Here is a 23,618-nt window from a genome sequence, read left to right on the forward strand (position 1 = left end):
ATTTGCAAAATCTATGAGATTTGTCCTGTTGCAAGCAGCCCAATGTTCTGAAAGCTAGTCAAAATCACAGACTGGTTTGTAAAGCAAGATAACTGAAGAAAAAAAACTATGGGCAAAAGAAGGCACCTGAAGCTGTTCATCTCAGACTCTGGCCTGACCAGTACTTGGAGGTTAGACTGATCAGTTACTTCAAGCACATGTGACAACAAACTTTTAAAATACATTAAACAATTAAACAAAATACATAAAGAGGAAGAAGGGTTAATGGGAGAACACCAAACACAACAAAAAAGCCTTCACAATGACAGAGGACAGACAAACAAATCTCCATAGAGAGGGAATTCCACAATTTCGGTGCCATCACTAAGACAACCCTTTCTTGGTTTGCCACCCATCTAGTCTCAGATGGCAGGGATACCCAAAGCAGGGTCCTTGAAGATGACCACAGTGGTCAGGTAGGTTGATATGGGAGCAGGCAATCCTTAAGGTATGCTGGCCCCAAGACTGGGGCCCCAAGCTCCTCTGTTGGGCCCAGAAACAAATTGGGAGCCAGTCCAGATGGACCAAGACTGGAGTGATGGTCCCTGCAACTCAAGTCCGCATTCTGGCCACAGCAACATGGATCAATTGTAGTTTATAGACACTCCTCAAGGGCAGCCCCATGGAGAGCACACTGCAGTAGTTTAAGATTGGGATTACAAGGCATGGACTATAGTGGCATGATCTTTTTTGCCCAGGAAAGGCAGCAGTTGGCCCACCTGTCCAATGCCACATCTACTTATCCAACAGGAGACCTATTGAAGCAGTCTGCAACAACAGCAATAAGCCACAGAGATGCCTTTTGGAGATACTAAAGCATAAAATAACACAATCTCAATGGGAGAGAATTAGCTGAATCCTTCAACAGGACTTAACAGTGCTTAACCTTCTCAAGTTTCATCCTTCGTATCGGCCTGAGACACTCAAGTTTATCATTTGACTGCAAAATACTTGCCTGAATAGTTGGTAAAAGTTTTAAGGTCTTCTAGACTGATAGGAACCTGTGCACCAGAAATCAAAACCTAGAATGGACAGTAAAGAAAAACAGTATTTCAGATGTGGGCTTAAATTTTTTGTGTGTGTAATTTTTATATTATCTTCATTGAATTAGGGGATACTACCTGAATTTCTTGCTGATCAAACATCCTAAGCCACTCTAGATTAACAACATTGGCAAGACCCTGTCTGAACGCCAGGCAATGCTGCCGAATCTGTTTATTTAATCTGTAGTCTGCCACAAGATGGATGTATGCGATACGGTTAGCGCTGGTGACGGGAATGTCCTTTCCTCCTGGCTTCAGTTCAACCACCTGTAAAAATAAAAATCTTCCATGAAATAAAGTTCTCTCCCCCCCTCTCAGCAGCAACTTGGCTTGTTACTCCAACATTAATGTCATGTTTCATGGCAATCTACTGTGTACAGTTCTGGTCACCACAAAAAGGATATTATAGCATTGGAAAAAGTGCAGAAAAGGGCAACTAGAATGATAAAAGGGTTGGAACACTTTCCCTATGAAGAAAGGTTAAAAGGCTTGGGGCTCTTTAGCTTGGAGAAACGATGGCTGAGGGGTGACATGATCGAGGTTTATAAGATTATCCATGGGGTAGAGCAGGTCGAGAAAGAAGTACTTTTCTCCCTTTCTCACAATACAAGAACTCGTGGGCACTCCATGAAATTGCTGAGCAGTCGGGTTAGAACAAATAAAAGGAAGTACTTCTTCACCCAAAGAGTAGGGGGGGGGGGGGGGGCGCAACAGTGGGAGGGCTTCTAGTGTCCTGGCCCCATTGCTGGACCTCCTGATGGCACCTGATATTTTCGGCCACTGTGTGGCAGAGTGTTGGATTGGATGGGCCATTGGCCTGATCCAACATTGGCTTCTCTTATGTTCTGATGTGCTGTCTTTTGAGGGTTTCCAGAGTCAACTGAAACCTTTTCTTAAAAAATTCAAAAGCCCTCTTTAAGTTAAATTTTATCTGGTACTTCTAAACGTTTCTAGGGGCTGCTGTTATTTGTTTTATATTCGTTTTGTGTGGCTTTTTAAATGTTTTAGAAGCTGCACTGAGTACTTAAATGGAAAGGCGTAACATAAATATTCATAATAAAAAATAATAAATTTCTCAGAGGGCATGTAATCTAGATTTCATGAGTGAGGAAGACCAGCAGAGGGAATGAATGAAAAGGAAAAGGTACAAAGGCAAAATTGTGAACAGGTGTTGTTAAACGTATGCTCAGGGACTGAATAAACAACTTCAAGATTAATTATTTCTCAGAGAGGAATACAAAGACTTAAAAATGCTGCAGCTGGGATCAGAATTATTTACATCAAAACTAAAAGCTCTCGTCTATATCCTAGCAAAGCAGACCATACAAAAATGAAATGCAAGATCAGTAAACTCCAGGAGCTGGCAAGAGGGGGACACCGCTCACCCCACAGAATTAAAAAAAATACTAGTTTTTTTAAATTATGTAATTTGGAAATTAACACCCAAATACAAAGAGCTGCCTTAAACTGCGTCACTCCCTCTTCCCATCAAGGTCTGCACTGTCTGCTCCGACGGGCTGCAGCTCTCCAGGGTCTCAAGTGGAAGTCTTTTTTCTTTAAACTGGCCATGCTGGGGAATGAGCCTGGAACCATCTGTGTGCAACACAGATGCAGCACCAGTGAGCCACTGCCTCTACCCAAAATTAAGGAGCTTTAGTGCTCAGCTACACGTACCTTTTCTCCACTGGTTTACATGCTATTTCCCATGCTCCCTGAGAGCCACACAGCTGCGGGGAACTGCTTGTGGGTTGTTGTGTTGTTGTTGTTATTTAAAGCAACTAGGATTTAACTTTATCCCACTACTGGATGTTCCACATGGATTTAAAAGCAGATTTCTATGGTTAGAAACAACCAGACAGAATTTCTGGTGATGACCTACCCGGTTGTGCCTTTTGCCACTAGGTGGCGTAACATACCTATACAGTCTGTCTAAAATTATTCCTAAATTGGCATATTCCTATTTGTTTTTTAAAGAGATGTTCATTTGAACACATCCAAATAAAATTATAAAAGCAAACACGCACAAACTTTAACCATAAGTATTTTAATATCAAGTAGTTCAGGTGATAAATTTAGTGGGGCTACTCATGAATTAATGCCAAAAACTCTCGAGCAGATACACAAATCTAGGCTGGATTTCTTAAACATTCAAAGCATGAGCACAGACAGCATTCCAGCAGGTTCTGGAAGCATTCCAGGATATCTAGGACAGACTGGGACATCATCTTGCTTCATATGCAGAAATATCTTCGGTGAAGAAATTTTTCAATGTTGTTCCTGGTTCCAACATCAACCCCAGTGCTGCAGGCCACTAGGAACCCAGGGTGGAGTGTTAGTCGATCAGGGAAGCTCCTATCCAGTGCTAGTCTTACATGTATGTGTCATCCGGAATGGATTCGGACCACATTGGGTTGAATTTCGAGAACCTGAAGGGCTGGAACTCAACAACAGGCCAGACTTAAAAAACAATATCCCAGTTTATCAATATGCACCCTGGACCAGAAGAGTCCTTGGCTGGAATCTTTTTACAGAGTCTGCTTAGCAAAATGTAGTTATATGCATAGTAGTAATAAAGATATTTAGAGCCACTGCTACCCTATTATCTTGCAACAATGGACTTGTCAAGTTGTTCTGGTGGGCACTAGTGAACCCTATAAGGCAAACCCTGCATTTTCCCAACCTGCAATATTCCCCTGCAGTAGAGAATGCTTTCCAGTCTAATACCTGACTAGAGCTATCATAGGCACAATAATTAACAATTACAGTTTTACAAGTGGGGCACCCTCAAGGACTCACAGGAGTGGGATCTCATTTTCCCCTCCCCCACTATTTCCCATAGCTCCCATAGCCTCTCCCTTGTTTCTGCTTTCTTCTCTATTTTGTACCCATCAGCCAACTTACACCTTTATCCGACTCCCAGTCTTCAATTTCCTTCCTTCCCTCCCCCTGGCACCCTCTACCCAGGAAAACTACAGCCCAGTTGCACAGTGCTGGTTGTTCAACCTGGCCTAGTTGTGCAGTGGGGAACCTGCAAGGACTTGCAAGGGGCACCTCATTTCCCCCTGTATCACTTTCCCTGCAGGTTTCCTCTTTCTTGGCAACTCTCATATCCCCTCCTTTCCACACACCCCACCTTTTATCTGCTCCCCCATCTTCAGCTATGTTTATTATTTACTTTATTTATAACCCACATTTCTCCACAATGGGGACCCAAAGTAGCTCACATCATTCCCTCCTGTTTTACCCTCACAACAACCCTGTAAGGTAAGCTAGGCTGAGAATGTATAAGTGCCCCAACGTGACCCAAATGTGCTTCCTCAGCAGTGTGTTTATTCAAGCCTGGGTCTCCAGATCCTAGTCTGAAACTCTAACCACTACATCACATTGGCTTTCATGGATGGCTTCTGTTTTATAGTAACAAGCAGGCAGGACTGGGTAAGTCATGAAAGTCAGGTGGCAGCAAGCCACCCCGTGGTTCCACTGACTCTGGCCCTGATCATTCTACCCCTAAAGGCTAAAATAGTGCTGGAAAGGGTCCTACCCCATCTCTTACTGATAGAAGCCAAGGCTTGAAGGCTGGCAATACTATTGTCATTGTCTAGCATGGTGCTGCTGGTGCTATTGCATTACATTGCATTTATATTTCAAATTTTCCTGCAAACCTAGGGTATAGAAAGATCTTTCTTGTCTGTTCATGGCTCCAATCTCTGGATTTCAGTATCCACAGATTTGGACACATTCAGAATTAGCTATGTGGATGGTTTATAAGAATTATAAGAATTTACTAGGCACTAAAGTTGACCTTTAAAAGAAAAAAAATGGATAGTGTGCACATGTAAACAATATGATTAAGGTATCCCACTATTTCAAGAGAAAAATTAATCATCTTTAATCAGCTGAACTTAACATTTGGTGAAGACTCAAAGGGGTATCCTATCTATTGTGAACTGGATGACACTCAAAAAAACTACCTTTCTTGTCTCCACTCTGTGGAGTGGAGGCCTGCTGTGCCTCCAAAAATTGAGTTCCCAGGGCTCTAGCCTGAGAAGTGGCTTATGAGTATTGTTTTAAGCTGCTGCTGTTTTATGACTTATTTACTTTGCCAATTTATTTTATGATTCAGGCATCTTTTGTATGGTCAAATCTAGCTTGTGACAACTTGAGTTAGGCCTGACATAGCCATGACTATCTATTTTATAATTTCTTTTGGATTGTATTATTGGTAAATGCTTCTAATATTGTATGCCGATAAAAGGTATTTGAATTGACTTATTTACTATTGGTCATCTATATAATTTTATTGTATTGTTTTATTTTGTGAGCCACCTTCAGCAGATTTCTGGTGAGGTAGATATAAATTTATAGAACAAAAATGCATACAATGTGGTCCTTTTGTACAGGCATTTAGAGGAAGCATTTCCAACATGCTGTTGTAAACTCTATACAGATGTGAAGAAGACCTCACTAGTGTTCTTGTTTTAACAACTTCTTTTTTTCCTTCAAGTGGTAGAGCTGGAAAGAGTTATGCCAGCTATGTTATAGTTTAAGATTCCACTCCAAATAGTTTACTCACAAATCTCATTATTTCAATAATATGTACCTTCAACTGTACCCTTTTTTGAATATCAAACCAGGTGCACCCTGATCCATAATCAGGATGCCCTGTGGGAGGGAGGGGTTAGTTCAGAAGAAATTGGGGGTGGGGAGTATCACATTATGTTAAGAGTCTCAGACAGTTACTACAGATGTCAAGAGATTCTTGGCTACTTGAAGCACACAAATTTCATTTCAGAGGACCATCTGGTAAATTTAAATCAGTATTTTATAAATCAAACAAACAATTGGCTTTCATATCAGGGCTGCTAACTAGGACAATATGACTTCACAATGCTCATATGAAGGGGTTATTTTGTAATGTAATGCTTGTTTTCTTCTTCTTATCCTTACCTCCTGCACAAAGAATTGTCTACCACAGTAAATTCTCATGTCTACAAATCCTGTACCACAAATATTGGGCATTTTAGAGTCATACTGTTTTCTGAAGGTAACCAAACAGGTCTCATACTGGAAGTATGTCAGAGTGGAAGAAAAATGCTTAAAGCAACAGGCCACAGTATATTAAGGAGGGGGGCAGGGTCTAGCTCCCTTAACTTGTGCGTTTTCAACCTTAAAAAAATAAACACACAGGAAATTAAAATAAAACAAAAAAGTCCCCCGTCCTCCTTTAAACATGAATAAAAATACATAGATCCTCAACAACTATCTTGCCACGTGTAAAAAAATGTCTTCTTCATATCCCAACATGTAAATACTTCTGATTAAAGTGAAAACTGTAAGGTCCATGCAGAGTGTTACAGATGTTTGTATTTCTTTCAACAATGCCATCATGCAACACATTTCTCGCTTTCCGTCTCACTGCATATTATTGGTTGATTCACAAAATTAAGACAGTGTCAGAGCAGAAAGCGAAATGGTCAGAGTCCAGATGCTTTGACGCTCTGTCACACAAGCAGCATTTGTTGTACATGGCGTGCCTTATCATCATGGCATCTGAATACAAATGCTGCCGCGAAATTAATAGCTAACTAGGAATGGGAAAGGACAACCTGGGAAGCTTACCTGTGCCTCCCCCAAGTCATTATTCACCACAGTAAAGTTCAGGCCAAGTTCTTCCACGTCCCCTTCATAGCTCTTGAGGAAAAGCAAATTTTTGTACATTTCAGGATCCAGAGAAGCCAGGTGATGAATATCCACATCAGCACTTGTCCCCAGCAGTTTGGAGAGAAAGAAACTAGCAAACGGAAGCTCGACAAGCATATTTTCATATAAAGCCTAAAAAACAGAAACAGTGGAGAATTCACTAACTTGATACATAAAAGAATCTGAGTATTCCAGAATTTTCTATTTATTTCATGCTCCTTACCTACGATTTGGTGATTTCTATAGTTTTCTCTGCCTTCATAACATCCATTCTTTATAACCAAAGTATTTATTAACACCCTATTTTTGTCCCCAGTGATTTACAATATTTCACTCCCTTGCTATTTTATCCTCACAACAACCCTGCGAGGTAGGTTAGCCTGTAAGTATGCAACTAGCTCAAACTTCCATAGCAGAGTGGGGATTCAACCCTGGGTCTCCCAGATCTTAGTCTGACACTCCAACTACTGCACAACTCTGGTAGCCATTATACTAAGACAAGGCATGGTTGCCTTAATAATTTAACATTTCCCAGGTGGTCCAGGGAGAAAACTTAACTAACTCTCGGTGCTGGAAAGTGTCACCAAGTCGCAGCCCACTTAAGGTGACCCTGCAGGGTTTTCAAGGCAAGAGATATCCAGAAGTAGTTTGCCACTGCCTGTCTCTGTGTAGCAACCCTGGACTTCCTTGGTGGTCTCCTGGCCAAGGACTAGCCAGTGCCGACCCTGCTTAGCTTCCACCTGATGAGACTGTGGTACCCTGGGCTATCCAGGTCAGGGCAGCTACTCTTAGCTAACGCAAACAAAAGCTCTTAAATCATCAGACGGAAGTTCTCTCATCTGGGTATCTTACTTTTGCGTTTATAATTTAAGCAGTCTTTGGCAGTACTCTATCAGAAGTGACTGTCAATGAAGTCACTCAAGTCATAGGACTGCACATGATCTCGCTTAAAAAAAAAAGCCTACCGATACTATGTACCAATACAAACCTTACACCAAAGACTTAAATCCTTGCATATGCTTGCTTACTTTATATATTATATCTGCTTCTGGGAGTCACAGAGAAGAGCAGAAGGGCCCTGCCGAACGCTGACACACCTCGACCCTCTGAAAATTCAGAGTTAACCTAGTTTTTCGGAGATTGTTCCAAGCAAGCCCACACACTGCAAACCAATCCTCACAAAGCAACCAATCCATCATCAAGCAAAAAGGTGGCATGTAAACATGTTAAGAGCCACGATCCAGCATCTTCCTGGTTCTTCTGAAAACTAAAGTAGCTTCCTTGGACACTGGGCCATTTCACAGCAAGGAAATGTCCTGACCTGCAAAACAAGTGGCCCTCCTTTCCTTTATATATCCCTACAGGTCCAGTTAAACTAGTTGCTAATTTAACTGCCAGTGCCAGGCAGATGGCATTTTCATGTTTCAGGGGCAGAGTCCAGAGAAGCATGGGAGAACAGCACCTTCCTGTTTCATTCCAGAAACTTAGACTGTGTCTTGCTGTAGCTTTCCTCAGCTCTATGGTACATAATTCCTCAACCTTTCTTTCTGTGATGACGGTACACAGTAATGATTCATCTGCATTAAATTACCCCTGGCTCACTATTGGTTAGTTTATCAGTAGAAAAGCCATTTTCTGTTGCTCCAAGCCCAAAAGGTTTCAACACTTTGCACATCCATGGTCAGGAAGAAGAACAGAACCTAGAAAGGCAGCAAAGAGCACCAGTCGCCATGGTCTGCCAGTGGTGTGTATAGAAGCTTCATGACATTTTAGACATATCACCTAGCAGGTATGAACAATGGGATCAAAGCCAAAGAGGGTTTGCACAACTGTATGGTTTAGTAAAGGTGTGGAAGCTGAAACCTTCATTTGTGCAGCTGAATTCAAAAAGTAAACTTTAAGTATAAATCATTAATTTGCAATCTATAAGGTCACTGTTTGCTGTTCAAAATTAGTAACAACCCCCACAACTAATTTGTTAAATGTATCAAAGCTACCTGAATTTAAAGTGGAATTTCATCTATGACTCACCAAGTACAAATACAAAAGAATTTTTTTTCTTTTTTACACAAATGCAAGTCAGGTTTAAGTCTTTAAAGCATTTAATATACAAGCACTAATAAATGATGGCTCTAAACACTATGATCACATCAGCTAAATGGATTATAAATTAAATTTCCATAATGTATGCAACTGAAATACAAATGTAGGCATAAATCAAGGTAGTTTCTAAACACAGGTTAATTACACAGATTCAAGAACTGTCTATTTTTTATGCAAAACAATCCACTTACCATTTTTCATAGGAGTCTTAATTCTTAGCCACATGTAACACTGGCTCCTAGAAGCCTATCAATAACTTCTTGTCAAGGGAAAATAGCAATAGGTATATTGAAGGAACCTGCATGTTATTTTTCAAGTGTCTGTCTTTTATGAGTGTTTATTGCTAGAAATTGTGCCAAAATGATTTGAAATAAAAAGGATTAATTATAGTAGAAGCCTTTTAATATAAGTGAGTGCACTAGCAATGCAATTAATGCAAATTGTGGTGCTATCAGGAGAATAAATGTGAACAACATCACAGGCCATTTCTGTTTGCTGCCAAATAACTTTAGTAATTTACTACATTAAGAATCAATAAAAAAATAATGCTTTTCAAATGCATCACTATCAATCTTCAGGTACCTCCACCGCAAACATTTAGAACTTAATCTAAAAACTATATAAAGCATTTTCAAGCCACCTTGATTGTGCAATCTTGGTTATGATTTTAACTACCATATTCCCCTGTAGCCAAGTTCTTCCAAATATAAAAGGCAAAAGAAACATTCATAAATAAGGTAAGATGAATTGTTAATATTCCAATTAGAGTAAAAGCTAAGTTTTGTAGCAAACATTTCTCAAATGCACAATCACTCGCTGATAAGTTAATCACAGCTGAGCTCTGCTCTTTCCAGGTGGTAAAATACAGTAAGCCATGCATTGCAGTGTACGTGTCCACACGCCCAGACTCCTGCGATTTCCTAAATTCTAGTCATTTTTCTATAATCTTCAAGTTAAGTCAGATAGACAAAGGAAAAGGAACCTCAGTTTACATTCCTGCAATGGGAACAAGAATTAACCGCCATGATCCACAGGCCCACTTTGCTACTTCCTTCCAGTGGAAGCAGCAACATTACCAGTTCTTATGCAACCACTGGGTCACATGGCACCTAAATTGCCAGATATGCCCACACTTTGCATGGGCTCTGTGCATAATCCATTGGGGACTATTGAGTATACCCCAAATTGCAAACTAAACATGTTTACTTAAAATAAATTACATAGGATTGGAACCCAGAGAGGGTTTTCATGGACCGGGGGCAATTTTGTGGAAACCCCCCCCCCTGAAGATGTCCGACTACCCCTCATTCTGCTCCTGGGGGTCCCTTGTTCCCCTGGAGCAGTATTCCACGGGACATCTGGGGACTGCAGAGGAGAGGGGTGGTGGAAAAAACAGACGTCTTTTCTGGAAGGGGAAATAATCCACAGCACCCAAGCCACTGAAATCGGTGGAATTTATTTTAAAGCCAGCGCTTTTTCAACATTGAAGCATTTTCCTGATTTACTCTCAAATCCTGTAATCCAAAAGGTATCCAATAAATAGTCAAAAATAAAAGTATTCAAAATGCGCACTGCACACACATTATTTGCCCCCTTACACCAAATAAACTGTTACCATTACTCATTGCTGTTACAGCAGAAACACTGAAGAATACGAAGATCCAGTTTTTGGTACAGAAAAAGCCCTGGTCACCCTTTGCCAAGAGACCTGTTTAGACTTCTCAAGTAGCCTTCAATACTACTTACATCCTTCTAGTTCGACTAAGATGGGGAGGGAAGACCCCCTGTGGTTCCACAGCCCCTTCCCTTCAGATAGATAATTAGGCCTTTCACACGGCTCTGTTCTGTATAGCGATTTAAAAGAAGATACATGAAGCCACTGGGAAAGGACTTCTCCATATCTGGAGTACGGTGTCAACAATAAGTCGATGTCACCTAATTTCTCCTTTTCATCTAAATTAGACTGGACTACTGCAGTAAGCTTTGTGAGAACCTGCCCCTGAAAACAATTCAGGTGCTACAGAATGCAACTGGTTCTACAGATCATGTTTTGCCAGTATTGAAACAGCTTTAATGGGTGGCTCTGTATTTCTACGACCAATTCAACGTTCTAGTTACTACATTTAAAGACCTAAAATGGTCTGGGATCAGAATATTTAAGAGATCAGTTTCTCCCATATCAATTTCTTCCAGCCAGTTAAATTTTTTGGCCCTCTTCTATGTGTTCTTGCTTTCTTGAGTAAAGTAGAGAACCATTAAGGAAAGGGTGTTCTGTGTGGTAGCACCTAGTCCGTATAGTTTTAGGGACTAGGTAAATTCCTTTTAGTCATGGCTTTTAATTGATTCTTTTCTTTATGATGGAGTACTGATTTTTATCTTCTTTTTTTTTTTGCCTCTATCCAATTAAAAACAAGCAGGGGGAAAAGGCTTCAAAAAGCAAATTAGGCCTGCCTTCTTTATTATGACCCTCAGGCTAAGAGCTGAAGGACAAAATTTTAAAACTCTCCTCTTGCTGCCCTCAGTTGCTGCTTTATTGTATTTATTGCCAGATTGATTTTAAGTCAGACTCTATTTTATTCTATGGCTGGTTACCATACAGCATCCAATTGTGTTTTGTTGATTGTGCAGCTGATTTAATTCCTGTCTTTTTGTGATGTTCAAAGTCACTTCATGATCCCTTGACACGGCAGGACTCTGGACTGCAGATCAACCCAATATGTTCATTTCCCAGGTAGAAGTCACATTTTATACTATGTATGCATGTATGAAAAAGGTCTAGTAAGATTTCCCAACAAACACAAATGTATTATATTGGTCCACAGTGAAGGAGTATATGTCACGTGGCTGAAAGAAGTGATTTTCAGATGTGTTCTCCTGCAGTAGGCAAATGCAGAAATGAAAACGATCTCTTAAAAGAAAATTATTAGCACAAAGTTATACTTCTTACATGAATCATTTTAGTGAAACTGAGTGAAGGTAACTATCATTAATGCAACCAGGGAGAACACATATCAAGATGAATCAATAGCTTCAAATCAGCAAAGTATTCATTTTCAGTAAGAGTTCAAGCACAACAATTTATTTCAGTAAATATTCTGGACTTAATTGACTTAAATGGACCTAGGTGTTTCCAAAGGCAAAAAAAGATCAGGATGCCATTACCACATACTTTAACTGTTTATTTATTCCCTGTCTAGAAGCCTGATTTAGGAGCTATAAAATGCAATCAGTACACAAACCAGAAGCTGGAATCATCTGCTAATGGAACTTTTAATTGAGAAGTGACCACTGACATGAGGTAATTCTTTCCATGTAGAATTGCTTGCAGGGACCTTTTTGTACTTTATCACAGTAAACAATCACTAACATATGCATTAAAGAAAATTTAAATACATTATGACCCAATAAATATCACAATCAATCAATACAATCTTTTCCCCCTCAAAGATTTAGTGTTAAAATACCACACTTTTAGTGGTCTTTTAGTGCTCCCCACATATTTATAATGCTGGTGCTAGTTTAGGCATTTGTAATGAAAAGATAATTGGTAATGTGAAAGAACTAGTACGCAGCATACTATTACCAGTTAGGTTAAGCATGATAAAAAACAAGTTAATATTAGCAGACAGTTGACAAATGATCTTCATTTCCACTCAATATCAAATCCTTACATTGTTAGCCGGTTTATTCTGCTTGGAAACAACTATATTACCAAAGTGCTTATCTTTAAGCTAGTAACAATAAGCTGGGACTTTTAACAAAACTGCAAGGGCGGACGAAGCAAATGATCAGAGCCACTTCAATTAGTAACATTAACTTTTTGATTTTTTTAATGGAAGTTAAAATATTACAGTCAAGATTTCTGATATTTTCCTTTGATATCTCACTCAGGTGGCAGCAACAGAATTCAACACCTAAAGCCCAAAGCAGGGTCAGAATTCTGCTCTGTCCCGTTTCCTCTAACTCACGTGTTGGCTTTCTAACAGTTCCATCCTAAACAGGGTTACACACTTCTAGGATTGGACTGCAAACATATTCCACGCTGCAGTCAGTTTGGAAACAGGACTGCAACCATCTGCTCCCAATTGCGTGACACAAACATTTCGCAAGGGCTGGTTTCCCCCAGCGTGCAAATGGACTGGAGAACGTCTCCCCTGCTGAATTTTGGCCTCTGATGACTCTGGTAAGGAACCAGGAGCCCCACCAATAAACAACTGGTGGCCCCAAGTATGATGTCACCATCACACATAAAATGGAAGGAGTGAACTCGTTCCCACAGGATTACGATGGTTATCAGGACTTTTGTAAGGGTCCCCAATACGGTGCCCATGGGCACTAGGGTTCCCAAGTACTTACCGCGATCCAGCGGGGGACACATACTCCCCCGGCCGGAACATTCCTCCCTGTAACACACCCTGCCATCACCAGGAAGTGATGCTGGGTGACGCTCTGACAATGGGGCTGAAAACTCAATGGTACCATCGAGTTTCCAGCCCCATTGCCAGAGCGTCGCCCAGCGTCACTTCCTGGCGACGGCATGGTGCGGCGCGTCTGTTGTCCATGCGGGAATGGTCCTGGGGAGGTGTATGCGTCCCCCGCCGACTCACAGTAAGTACTTGGGAAGCCTGATGGCCACCATGGTGCCCCACTAACACCTTTCCTGGTGCCCACCAAGTGTTTTTATAAAGAGGGTGGGGGCCAGGTGGGATTTCTCCAGCCAGGCTTCTGATCGACTCTGCAGATTTTTTTAAATGCTGATTTGTCAGATGCTGCCTCTACAGCACAAGGCTCTTCAATGTGTGACTGCAGGTAAGCGGCAGTAGCCATTTTGTGGCTGACTCCACCGCCTGCAGCAGCCATTTTGTGGCTGCGCCCACCATTCTCTGGCAATATTCCAAAGGTGCCTGCAGGTTCAAAAAGATTGGGGACCCCTGCAGTGTATGATAAAATATCATAATGAAGATCTTTGGAGGAGGGTGTTATTCCATACTGGCAGGAAAAAGTACAGTTTCTTCAAAAAGAACCAGAACAAAATATTTTTTTCCTAGGGAAGATTTTTAACACCGATCAAAGCATACTTGACCATCACTTCTGAAAGGCTATCTGAACACATAGAGATGTATATAAATTATTCGATTTTAATGTATTTGTTTTCTGATAACACTGAAACGTATAAACAGAGTTTTTAGTGGCAACACTCTTTGCGTTTTGGCTTATACAAATAAGAAATTGCTGTGGATGCCAGACCTGCTTCCTTTCCAGCATATGCAATCTATTTACACAAAGGCTTTTATTAACCTACTACTGCATTTCAGAAGTTATTTGCAAATCAGAAAAATGGAAGCATTTTTATAAATGGATGAATGAGTTTTCAATGAGGTCTTCAACTAAAACCGCAATCCTGGCAGGGATTGAATAGGAAGGCTGTGCCTTATCTTGCTGTTGAATTCATCAGCTTTCCAAACATGCCAGTTAAAGGGTGTTTCTGCACCTGGGTACAGCTAATTATTAAGTAACACAGTCATTTTGTTCCTTGTGCAAACACAGAACACAAACAGCAATATTTCTCTGCTTTCAAAATGACAAGCAACCAGTCCCCTTTGGATTTCAAAGTATAAGAACAGCAAAGTTCTTCAGCTTTTCCCAACCAAAAGGAAAGCTGTTTTTCTTCTTTCGTACTTTAATGTGCAGGCACAGGATAACAGTTTTTTGCAGCTACTACTTTGGTAAGTGCTAAGAATTTCCCAGGTCTCAAGCAAGCACACCCAAGGTGTCAGAAGCAATGGGTACTTAAGCACCGACTGCTCACTAGCATTTTTGTTTGGAGTCTTGCATGGAAAAACCTGAAGGAGAAGCAAAGACTCAAAACGGATTATCAGAAATGAAAATTTATTGGGCCAGTCCTTGAGAAACTAGTCTTTGAAGGCAAGAGACTCTTGATTTTAGCAAAACTCACCCCAAGTTCTGAACTTAGATTTTAGCAAAACTCACCCCAAGAACCCTTAGATGTGCACCTTAAAAGGTAATGTAAAAACCAGTCTTAAATGTGCCTTTTACACTTGGTGCTGAGTTGTTGTGTGGGTTCTGATTGGCCAGGGCTGAGAACCCATGAATGAAACGGTATCAGAAAATTCTGAATTCTCCCAAACACCACTGGCATTTTTCATCAGCCTGACAATTCAGGCTATAAAACACTCTGCCCAGTATAGAAGTTCATCTACAGTAACACAGTGACCTTCAGATCTTGGAATCTATGATCTACTTAGACACACTTATTTTTCAGAAAATTCTACACAAAGATTCACACAACAATTTAAACATGCAGTGAGCAAATACCAAAAACCAAAACTCAGAAGAGCTATCCTGGACTAACGTGTACATCTTTTCATTTAAAACATGGAACTTTTAAGTAACCACACAAACTCAGAATTCAACTACATACCTGCAACACAAAAACTGTTAGATTTTACACTGCCAATCAGTGAAGATGTTATTCTCCTCAAATGGGAACACAGTTTATACCAACCAGCTGTTGTTTCCCCAGGTTTCCTCCATTTCTGAAAACACCTTGTAAAATCCCCCATTTCTATCGCATCTACACATTTTTATAGTGTATAATTTTTTGTTTACCTTTCCAAGCATTCTCCCAAGGAAATAGTAGTGCCTTGCATATGAATCTCCAACAAGCATCTGTGCAGCAGGGTTAGGGTAAAGCAGTCCTTCATTAGTGGTCTTAAAAAAGCCCTGGTTAGGATTAAACCCTGATTTAAGCAGTTCATTCAGAAATTCTCTGAATATTCCTCCACCATCGATACCAGCTTCATCTAGCCCGTGGGCATTAAGTAAATGAACACGGATCCGTTTTTTCAAGTCGGGTTCTGGAGAAAACAGAGGGGGAAGGTTGCATAAGAATTTGCAAACACACCCACCTGTATATAAATAACAATGTTCCAAAGAGATCACAAATGGTTATGTGCCTAAAGGGTTAACAAAGTAGGTAGAGCACCAGTTTGGTATAGTGGTTAACAGCACGGACTCTAATCTGGGAGAACTGGATTTGATTCCCCACTCCTCCACATGCAGCTGCTGGTGTGACCTTGGGTCAGTCATAAATTCTTTCAGAGCTGTTCTCTCAAGGGCAGTTCTTGAGAGAGCTCTCTCAGCCCCACCCACCTCACAGGGTGTCTGTTGTGTGGAAGGGAAGGGAAAGGGATTGTAAGCTGCTCTGAGACTCCTTCGGGTAAGTGAAGGGTGGGGTATAAATCCAATCTCTTTCTTTTCTACCCTAGATTCCATGTGCCCAATCTTGTGAAGAGAAGCAGAGAGCCTTCTCTGTTTTCCTCCCCTATATGGTAGGGACCAACACACGACAGCACCTTTTCAGTGGTTACTCTAAACATACAGAAGGCCCTTTTGAGGCAGGCTAATACAAAGCTAGCAATTCAGGAGTGAAGTTAAGATTGCTTTATACCAATGGGCTTCTCTCATGAACAATGCTTCCTCGCTTGTACCAGTTGCTTGTTTTCTGTGGCTGGCTTCTGTTTACTTGTCACTGCTCAGTTCTGCTGATCTTTTGTAAGTCACACTACAGATTTGCCAGATACGTATTTTAAATTAAAAAAAAACAGATTCACACTGTGACATCTTATTTATTTATTTATTATTTTAATTTATAGCCCACCCTCCCCGCAAGTGGGCTCAGGGCGGCTCACAGATAGGGCAGATGCCAATACATAAACAAGCTAAAAACAACATAAAAACAATCGTTTACAATATTCCAAGTGCTCTAGATGTTTCAATCAGTCTTCAATAAAAGATGGCATCTCAAAGATGGTACTCCCAGTTCAATGGTGTCAGCTCCACGCAACGCTGTCGTTCACTCCTCACAGGGCCAGTTGGTAATGATGGTAAAGGTGGGGATGGTAAAGGCAGTGGCGGCTCCTACTCAAAAGCCTGGCAGAAGAGGTCCGTCTTGCAGGCCCTGCAGAACTGTGCAAGGTCCCGCAGGGCCCAGATCTCCTCCGGGAGCTCATTCCACCAGGTAGGAGCCGCCACCGAAAAGGCCCTGGCCCTGGTTGCAGCATACCTGGCCTCCTTGGGGCCTGGGGTCACCAGGAGATGTTGCGTCCCTGACCGTAGTGCCCGTTGGGGAACATATGAGGAAAGGCAGTCCCTTAGGTATGCCCGACCCTGGCCATTTAGGGCTTTAAAAGTAAGAATCAGCTCTTTGAAGCGAATCCGGTACGTTATTGGCAACCAGTGCAGCGCTTTCAGCACAGGCTGGATGTGCTCCTGCCTAGGGAGGCCCATCAAAAGCCTGGATGCAGCATTCTGCACCAGCTGCAGCTTCCGGATTTGCGACAAAGGCAGCCCCATGTAGAGAGCGTTGCAGTAGTCTAACCTCAAGGTGACTGTCGCATGGATCACTGTGGCCAGGTCATTGTGGTCGAGAAAGGGGACCAACTGCCAAGCCAGCCGAAGATGGTAAAAGGCCGACTTAGCCGTGGCTGCCACCTGGGCCTCCATAGTTAATGAGGAGTGCAGGAGCACTCCCAAACTCCTAACCTCCGGCACTGGCACTAAAGGTGCCCCATTGAAGGTCGGGAGAGGGAGCCAATAAATTAGTGACCCAATAAATTGGACAGAGCTGTTACCAAGTCAACACAACTCCCGTTAAACTTGCCAAGCAGAGAAATCTGCATTAGATACACCTGCATCAGCACTCACCAAGCAAAGGTAGCTTCCTTGCAGGGCAAATTTAAAGCAGCCATGAAGATCAGTTCATGCGTATCTGTTCTGCATAAACTACCATCCACTCTCTCTTTTTGAACTGCAGAGTTTAGCCCTCCCCTCTTTACCTAATTAGCTGCAAGTCACTCAATGAATATGGCTCGACTGTTTTTACAGTTCCCTGACCTTTTCCCCTCATACCTGTCCAAATTTCTTTAGAGAAGGGAGAGTAAAGCTTTGCCATTGACAAATTATCTTCCCCTCTCACCTAGTAAGACTGAGCGGGACATCCATGTTTATCTGATCAAGCGCTCTTTCACACTATAATAGACCTTTCATTTCCCACCAGCAGGTTGCTTCCTAACACAAATGCTTGAAATCTCACTTGAAAATTCTTGGCAGCCTGTCACAATATGACATTTTGTAAAATACATTTATATCGCTTTCTGTCAAAGAAATTCACACCTGCATTATCCTGGAACCAGATAACCCAGGTAAATCTAAGTTTCCCACTACTTTTTTCAGAAATTTCAGAACATTTTAATGCAATTTTTTTTCCTGTCTGTGCACTGGACGCTATTTTTTATTTTAAGGTAATGGAGGTGAAAACAGCACTCAGCTAGAGATCCTAAACCTGGAGATGCTGAATCTAGAGGCTTATAACATGCAGTTATAAGAGAACCACAGAAGTATCATAGCTACTAAGTTTCTCCTAATTATCAGAACTACCAAAAGGAGGAAAAAGAGGAAGACAACCAGTGTAAAAAGAAAACAGAGCAACTATATAAGCTTGCTGAAATAAAGCTGCTACCGCTATTTGTTTGAATTAGCCTTTAGAACTGACTTAAAGTTTTGCCATTTGTGGCCTTCACGAGACCATCATGGATCTGTAATGCAATAAAGGCAGTATGAAAAAGCCTTTGAAGAAACTTGTAGTACTACTATGACAACTTAAAGTCATATTTATATACATTTGAGAGCCAATACAGTGTCATATCAACCCATTCTTGGTACCCCCTTGGTACCTCCCTTAAAGGTACCGCTGAAACCTTAGCTTAAAATGGCTCACTCTTCAGTTCATAGGGCCTCACAGGGCCTGTTCATCACCCTCCAAGATTCTAATATTTCATTTTCAATGTGTTCTGTTTTCTATGCCCATTTAAATTAGTTCAGACTACAATCTCAGAAAGAACTCTGTTTTTCATCTTAGGAGTTTTCTAACTGCTATGTCCATGAACAAGGAAGGTTATCCTACCAAATCAATTGTGTGTGTGGGGGGGGGTAGCCATGGTGGTATACTGATGAATTTTTTAAATGAGAGCCCAAGAGGGAGCACATGAGAATGGTTTATTCTTTCACTTAAAAGGAACTTCAACTAAATCAACATACAAAACAAGCTTTTAAAAAAAGATCAAAACCTTTTCAAAAATCCTCATATGGTTAATACTCCACCAGTACCAAGTAGTGAATTAAACAATTCTCTTTTACAGCCCAAACTGCACAGCTCTTTAGGGGACCTTATCATATGATGCCCAAACTAGCTCCCAATTTAAAAATAAATGCCTCCATGCACATTTTTAGCTTTATAACTCCCAGGAAAAGCGACGTAATCAGTATGAACTACTTATTTTATAGCATTAACATAGAAACAATACCATTTTCAGGGGACAGTTTGTCATACGCATCTTCATAAATGTAGTTTCTTCGGATAGTAACATTAATTCCATCCAGAAATGGACCTTCGCCTTGAACCTCTTGTTTGTCAGCATAGATCAGTCTTTGAAAAATCTTGGGAAGTGAGTAGGTGGAGGGGGAGAAAAAGTAATTCCATTTAAGTACAGATTTGCAGTATTTCACATTTCTGCACTTGAGCTTGCATTCATAATTATGTTACACAACAATAAGATATTGGAGAACTTCTGAAGGTATGCAGATTTGTAAGTTAGAATAAGAAACGCCTTAAAGTACTACACCATAACCAGCACTGTGAAAATGACTTGTCATGAAATGGAGGTTAAAGTTATAATTCTATTCTGTACCACTTACAAGACTCTCACCAAAGCTAAACAACATGTTTTCCCTAGATTTATCATTGCCCTTTTGGGAAACAGTGATTTATTTCCCCAAAGAAACTATGTTTCATCTCCTTGATGGTACTAGTAACACAATGATGGCAGCATAGTTCTGGGAATTCAGTTTGCTAATTAACTGAAAGCTACAGAACCAACAGAAACCCTAGAAAGTGTTTCTTATACTGAAAAGATGAAAATCAGCCTCCTTTAGACAGGGAAAACTCTGGAACACTTCAAAGGGCAGCTGATTTTGAAGGTTAACAATATGAGGCTGGAATGCAAAAAAAATTTCTTCCTATTCTAAAAGGGCAACAGGATTTTGGACTGGTTTCTTAAACACAAACCCTTCCCACCCCAACCACAACAGATCTTTTTTTGAAAGCAAACTGATCACTTGGGGTACAATACAGCCCATTTCATTTTGAGATTAAGCACATGAACAGCAGTTTACAAAGATTACCAAAAAAAAGTGTGAAGAAAATGATCCTAAACTAACTCTGCCAATCTTTAATACTCTGCAAACATGGTAAATTTACTAATGCAGTTTATTCGTGCCACGCTTGCAAAAATTCCAAGTATCCTTAGAGTTTAACCATTCACCTCTGGACCAAAAAGAGAGGAACAACCCACCAATTGATTGGCTCATCTTCAGAGGTATGTGGGGGGGAGAGAATATCTAGAGTAAACTTCAAGTTTTCCCTTTCTCCTCTTCCTCTAACTCATCAGGAGAGGGCATGGATATGAGTTGTAACAAATTGTTGCCTGCCTGACTCACAGATGAAGTTTCCATCTTTATCTTATTTTCAGAATCAGTTCTACATTAAGAAAATCATATACATAGTATTTGCCATAAGAATCACAATACAACAAATCAGCCTAAATTTAACTCCTATTTGTAATGTTAAATTAAGTTTTGATGCTTCATTATTAACAAGACATCAGATACAGTCAGGATACAAAGCATCTTGTATGTCTAAAGGAGAACTTACGACATTCCCTACTTTCAGCAGTAGACCACTGTCCCTGCAGACAAGCCACTCCAAAAATTCACGGAAATTCCAGGAGTAGCCCTTGGTGCAAACTAAGGAACCAATAGTCAGATAAAAGAAAAACTAAAAACTTGGAAAACCTGCTGTGTGCATAACAGAGGGACTTACATATATCTAAGGATCTCCTTAGATCCTGGCCAAAGTCTTCAGAACTAAGACAATTAAGCATACTCTGAAAGCTTTCTTGTAAAACAAAGAGAATCTGAAATCAAAGCAATTGCAATTTTGAAGTGGGAAAGGGAAGACCAGAGACCAGGGAAATGACAAGACAAGAGAGAAACATACTGCGTATTTCCAAAATGCAACAAACACATCCATGCCTGTGCGGTTCTTTGTGTAGCAAAATGTATTACTTCACATGTACTGTCAAAATTACAAGAATTGAAGAGAAGAAGTACCTTCACTCTTTCTTCAAAAGGAACCACAAAAGGTAGTTCGGTCAATATTGCAAGCTGTCGCTCCTCAGACACAGAAAGGGGAGCCGGTTCCAAGCCCACTTTTAATTAAAAAGAAAAACAGCTTTAGCAACTAGGACAACACCCTATTTTTCCATTCTTTATTCTTCTCCGATTGGGGAAGGCACTGCCCAGCACAGGATAAAGATTCGTACTGAACCAAGCTTACTGACTGCACACCAAGCATCCACCAGCATTCAAAGGGCCACATCAAGAGTTTCTGCACATGAAGTTGCACTTTGGTGACCTGCCTCCATACTGAAGCCAACCTTACTTCAACTTTGAATATCTCAAACAGACCGCTCCCAAAATTCAGGAATGTGAAATGAGGATCTGTAGCCAGGAAAGGAAACTGGGGGAGCCTAGAGACAGTACAGAAGCATGTGACTGCCCACAAGGATTCTTGGAGCACCAACAATACAGCCACTGGGACCTGCCACTAGACATGTTCTATGGGCTGGGTAGAAGTATACTCCTCAAACATATCTGGAGATGGCCTATGAAAGGCCAATATGGTTAAACGTCCTGGTATATATGGAAGGCCAATGCATAAGCAAACCCAGGCAGCACTGGAAGGAATGGTAAAAAATTCTTGGAAGAGTCAAGACATGCAACTTGGGTGCTAAAGCAGAAGCAATGCTCAGAGTGGTCATTCTTCAGCATCTGTTCGTGGGGCGGCAGCAGCAGCTGGTTGGCCTTTGGCAGAAACCATCACAGGAACAGATGCTATCTTTTTAAGCTCTCCAAGTTATTTTTAACTACAGCTATTTAAAGTACCTATTTAGTGCAACAAGAACATAACAGCGCTAAGAAAGTCTTGACAAATGCCACCATTGCAAAGCCCTTGGAATTTTTGAAAGAGTACTTTCTTTAGTTTACTTTCAGTAAACATTTTTAATTACAGTCAATGCATGCTATCTATTAAGCTAAGGGTTAAAAGCATTTTAAACAGAAAGTGCATGTACAGCAAAGGTAAACCGCTATCTAACTTCGACAGTTCAATTATTCTGGTCAATTAGTCAATTTTATCTACATTGCTCCATCAACGTTTCCATCTTTAAAGAGAAATATGGGATGGAGTCATCAATACACAGGACATTTAGAACTCAAGGGCTTGCCATTTAAGTAAATGAAAAAGCACAAATAAACATGGCCATATGTGATTCAGTGACTCTTTCACACTAATTGGTTTTAGCCCATATGGAGTCAAGTGGGATTAAACAAATCACAGGCACACTGTTATGTGCCTGTCTTCACACAATCATGTTGATCGCATCTTTTTCATTTCAAGGACATTCACTGTCATCAAGGAAGACGGTGACAACCGCTGGAAAATGAAGTCTTTCTTGAACCAGGAAATAGAAGGTAGTACTCAGTGGAAGCATATCTGCCCCAGAAGGACAGACCAGAATAACTGGGTTGAAATTAGTTTTCAACTAAACATTAGGAAGAACTTCCTGACAGTAAGAGCGATTCCTCAGTGGAACAGGCTTCCTTGGGAGGTGGTGGGCTCTCCTTTGGAGGTTTTCAAACAGAGGCTAGATGGCCATCTGACAGCAATGCTGATTCTGTGAACTTAGGCAGCTCATGAGAGGGAAGGCAGGAAGGGTTGCATCAGTGCTTAGTTCTTGTGGCCCTTTCTTACATGCCCAGGGAAATGTCAATCGCCACTTTGGGGTCAGGAAGAAATTTTTCTCCAGGCCAGTTTGACTGGAGATCCTGGAGATTTTTTGTCTTCTTCTTTGCATGGAACGGCGGTCACTGAGGGTCTGAGGGGGGAAGTATTTGGAAATTTCCTGCATTGTGCAGGGGGTTCGAATAGATGACCCTATGAACACAAAGGTATCATCTTATACTGGAAAGACAGAATAGATTCAAAGACCAATTCTTCCCAACAGCTTACAGGTATGTACTTCTTGTGAAGATTAACATCTTGCTGAGGCTCTCTGCTATTTCATAAATTTTATGGCAATACTCTATGAAATTTAAGATCCACTGTCAAAGCCTGGGCAGCAGCCAGCGCTGTGAGAGAGAGGGAAGGAGAGCCTAAACAGCTCCCATAGCCCCTACTCGGAGGCCTGTTTTTCTTGTGGTAGCCACCACCCAACAGCTTTACAGCTCAGACAGAATGTTTTTCTTGTAGTAGCCGCCACCCAACAGCTTTACAGCTCAGACAGAATGGGATGGTTTTAGATGCAGGGTGGGAAAAAAGATTAAGGTGTTCAAAAAATAAAGGCAGTTTCTTAAAAGCATCAATAACGAACACTAAAAAATATCTTAACTTTGAATGCTCTTAAGCATGAGACAACAGCACAGGAAAACACATCCAACCAAACTTAACTTCAATATTCCCTATCCTGGCAGCCTATAAAACAACACTATTTCTTTTAGCTCAACCTGGTTCCCATTCTTAGGTCAGCTCCTTGG

The 23,618-nt window shown here is 41.0% G+C and overlaps 1 protein-coding gene across 1 annotated transcript in view; it reads right to left on the bottom strand.

Annotated features, from left to right (window-relative positions):
* The window catches only part of UBE3C (ubiquitin protein ligase E3C), a 144,469-nt gene that overhangs the window by 6,463 nt on the left and 114,388 nt on the right, over window positions 1-23,618 (bottom strand). The window contains exons 17-22 of the mRNA XM_015427870.1: window positions 21,135-21,232; window positions 19,271-19,403; window positions 15,516-15,763; window positions 6,702-6,914; window positions 1,161-1,349; window positions 995-1,061 (exon numbers count right to left, since the gene is read on the bottom strand). Coding sequence (XP_015283356.1) covers window positions 995-1,061; window positions 1,161-1,349; window positions 6,702-6,914; window positions 15,516-15,763; window positions 19,271-19,403; window positions 21,135-21,232 — 948 coding nt within the window. The remainder of the gene's footprint in view (window positions 1-994; window positions 1,062-1,160; window positions 1,350-6,701; window positions 6,915-15,515; window positions 15,764-19,270; window positions 19,404-21,134; window positions 21,233-23,618) is intronic.

Source organism: Gekko japonicus, unplaced genomic scaffold (genome assembly GCF_001447785.1).
Source record: "Gekko japonicus isolate JY-2015 unplaced genomic scaffold, Gekko_japonicus_V1.1 scaffold735, whole genome shotgun sequence".
Taxonomy (NCBI): domain Eukaryota; kingdom Metazoa; phylum Chordata; class Lepidosauria; order Squamata; family Gekkonidae; genus Gekko; species Gekko japonicus.